The sequence below is a fragment of the Echiichthys vipera genome (assembly GCF_963691815.1).
Source record: "Echiichthys vipera genome assembly, chromosome: 2".
NCBI lineage: Eukaryota > Metazoa > Chordata > Actinopteri > Perciformes > Trachinidae > Echiichthys > Echiichthys vipera.
The window spans coordinates 5,537,032-5,538,824 of record NC_139827.1 but is presented as its reverse complement, the minus strand read 5'-3'; the positions used below and the strand labels follow the sequence as shown (position 1 = coordinate 5,538,824).

At 48.6% G+C, this 1,793-nt stretch overlaps 1 protein-coding gene across 1 annotated transcript in view; it reads left to right on the top strand.

The window, feature by feature from the left end:
- The window catches only part of nptxrb (neuronal pentraxin receptor b), a gene marked incomplete at its 3' end in the record, with an annotated part of 9,451 nt that extends 7,983 nt beyond the window's left edge, over positions 1–1,468 (top strand). Inside the window, exon 6 of the mRNA XM_083935212.1 lies at positions 1,223–1,468. Coding sequence (XP_083791338.1) covers positions 1,223–1,468 — 246 coding nt within the window. The remainder of the gene's footprint in view (positions 1–1,222) is intronic.
- Between the last annotated feature and the right edge of the window lie 325 nt (positions 1,469–1,793).

Genomic DNA, 1,793 nt, shown 5'->3' with positions numbered 1-1,793 from the left:
TTTTTCAGAGATTTCATTATACTTGCAATATTAGTATTAATCCAAAAAAGCGGATTATTGCAGCATATTTTGAAATTGTAAAATCCGTCAATCCTTCATTTTTTTCACATCATGGAGGGAAACCTACGAGGATAGTCTCGCATAGCCAGACCCCCACTGGCTACACCGGTTTATCATTTTAGGATAGCGGTAGAAACACTCTGGCTTGTGACATTTCTTTAAACTAGTTACAATCATCTCTGTAAATAAGTCGACGTGTCCTTGAAGAACAGATACCGAGCGGGGCCGGATGTCAAGCTTCATCCTAGCTCCATACGTCCCACTGTGGTCACCAGACCAGTGCGAAGCTGATATGCAGCACTCATGAATAAAACAAACTTTGGGACAAATACATTCACTTTTAAACTTTTTCTGTCAAAATACTTTTTGTTGAAAAACTCATATGGTGAGTTTCCACCCCAAATGTGAAAATGTCCACTCTAACCTTTTTTGCGAGGCAGGACCTACCCCTGTTTCCTAGGGCGCACTCACACTGGCTTTAGGGTACTTGTCCCCCTCTCCCTCTCCCCCCGCGCCCCAGGCCCGTTTGTACTCACACTGCCTGGGCCTCGCGCAAATGCTTCTTGCTGCCTATACGTCATCACGCCGTAACACGTCACACGCATTGATTGACGTCATCGCAATGCGTCGCTTTGTTTCCAAATCTTTCCGTAGACCTCAGAGTTTTTGTGCGTCTTGTCGATTGTTTTTGAATATTTTCATCGACCAAATCTGCAGTAAACACTCCACCTCCGCATCACACCAACGTGAACCTTTCACTGCCATTGTTGTTAAATGTCCGCGCATGGTCCCTCCTTCTATTTTCTATGTCTGAACAGGCGCACATAAATGACGGCAGAACCACCGCAGGCCTCGTGCTCGTGCTCGTACACATGCGCACGCTCATGCTCGTACATGTGCAAACAGCCGTGGACGGCCCACTGGCAGCAGTTATGCGCGGAGCGGGTGCACTCACACTCGTCAAACGCACCAGGCTTTAGCTGAAAAACTAGTTTTGGCCCGGTGCGTAAGGACAGTGTGAGCGCGCCTTTAAAAACAGTTCTGCGGTGGAAAAGGGCTAATAGATCACAGTTGCCCATAACACTAATCAAGCTTGGTGTCTTGGCTATTCACGCTAGCATCCTAACATTCAACCCTTTGCTTTTTTCCTCTTGTACCCAAGGACACATTGGGCGGGCATTTCGATGCTTCCCAGGCACTGGTCGGAGAGCTTTCCCAGTTCAACCTGTGGGACCGGGTGTTGAAGCCAGCGGAGGTTGCAGCCTTGGCTGAATGCAGCTCCTCAGCGCTGGGCAACATCGCCCCCTGGACTGACCTCGATGTGGATGTGTACGGCGGGGCCACCAAGGAGTCTCTGGACCCATGCCACGCTGCCCAGAGATCCAACCCCTCCAGCCCCAAACAGTGAGGGGTGATTGGGAGAGATCAGCCAAGGGTGGGCTGTGTTTGATTGGTCTGTTGAGAAGACGATAAGATATAACAATGTATCACACCGGGGTTTGCAGTATATTTGTTGAGGATGGGAAACTCGCTGCCGGACGGAAATATGGGGTGGAGCGATTACGTCGTTAAGAGTGGTGTATCCGTTTTGTTTTTAGTGTCGGTGTCCATGCTCATGCGTTTGCTTCTGCAGTGAGATACAGTGAGTTTAGTCACAGGATCACCTTAGTGGAAGCTTTATGGGTGGATCAACTTCTGGCATGAACAGGAATGGAAGCATTTCATAATAGATT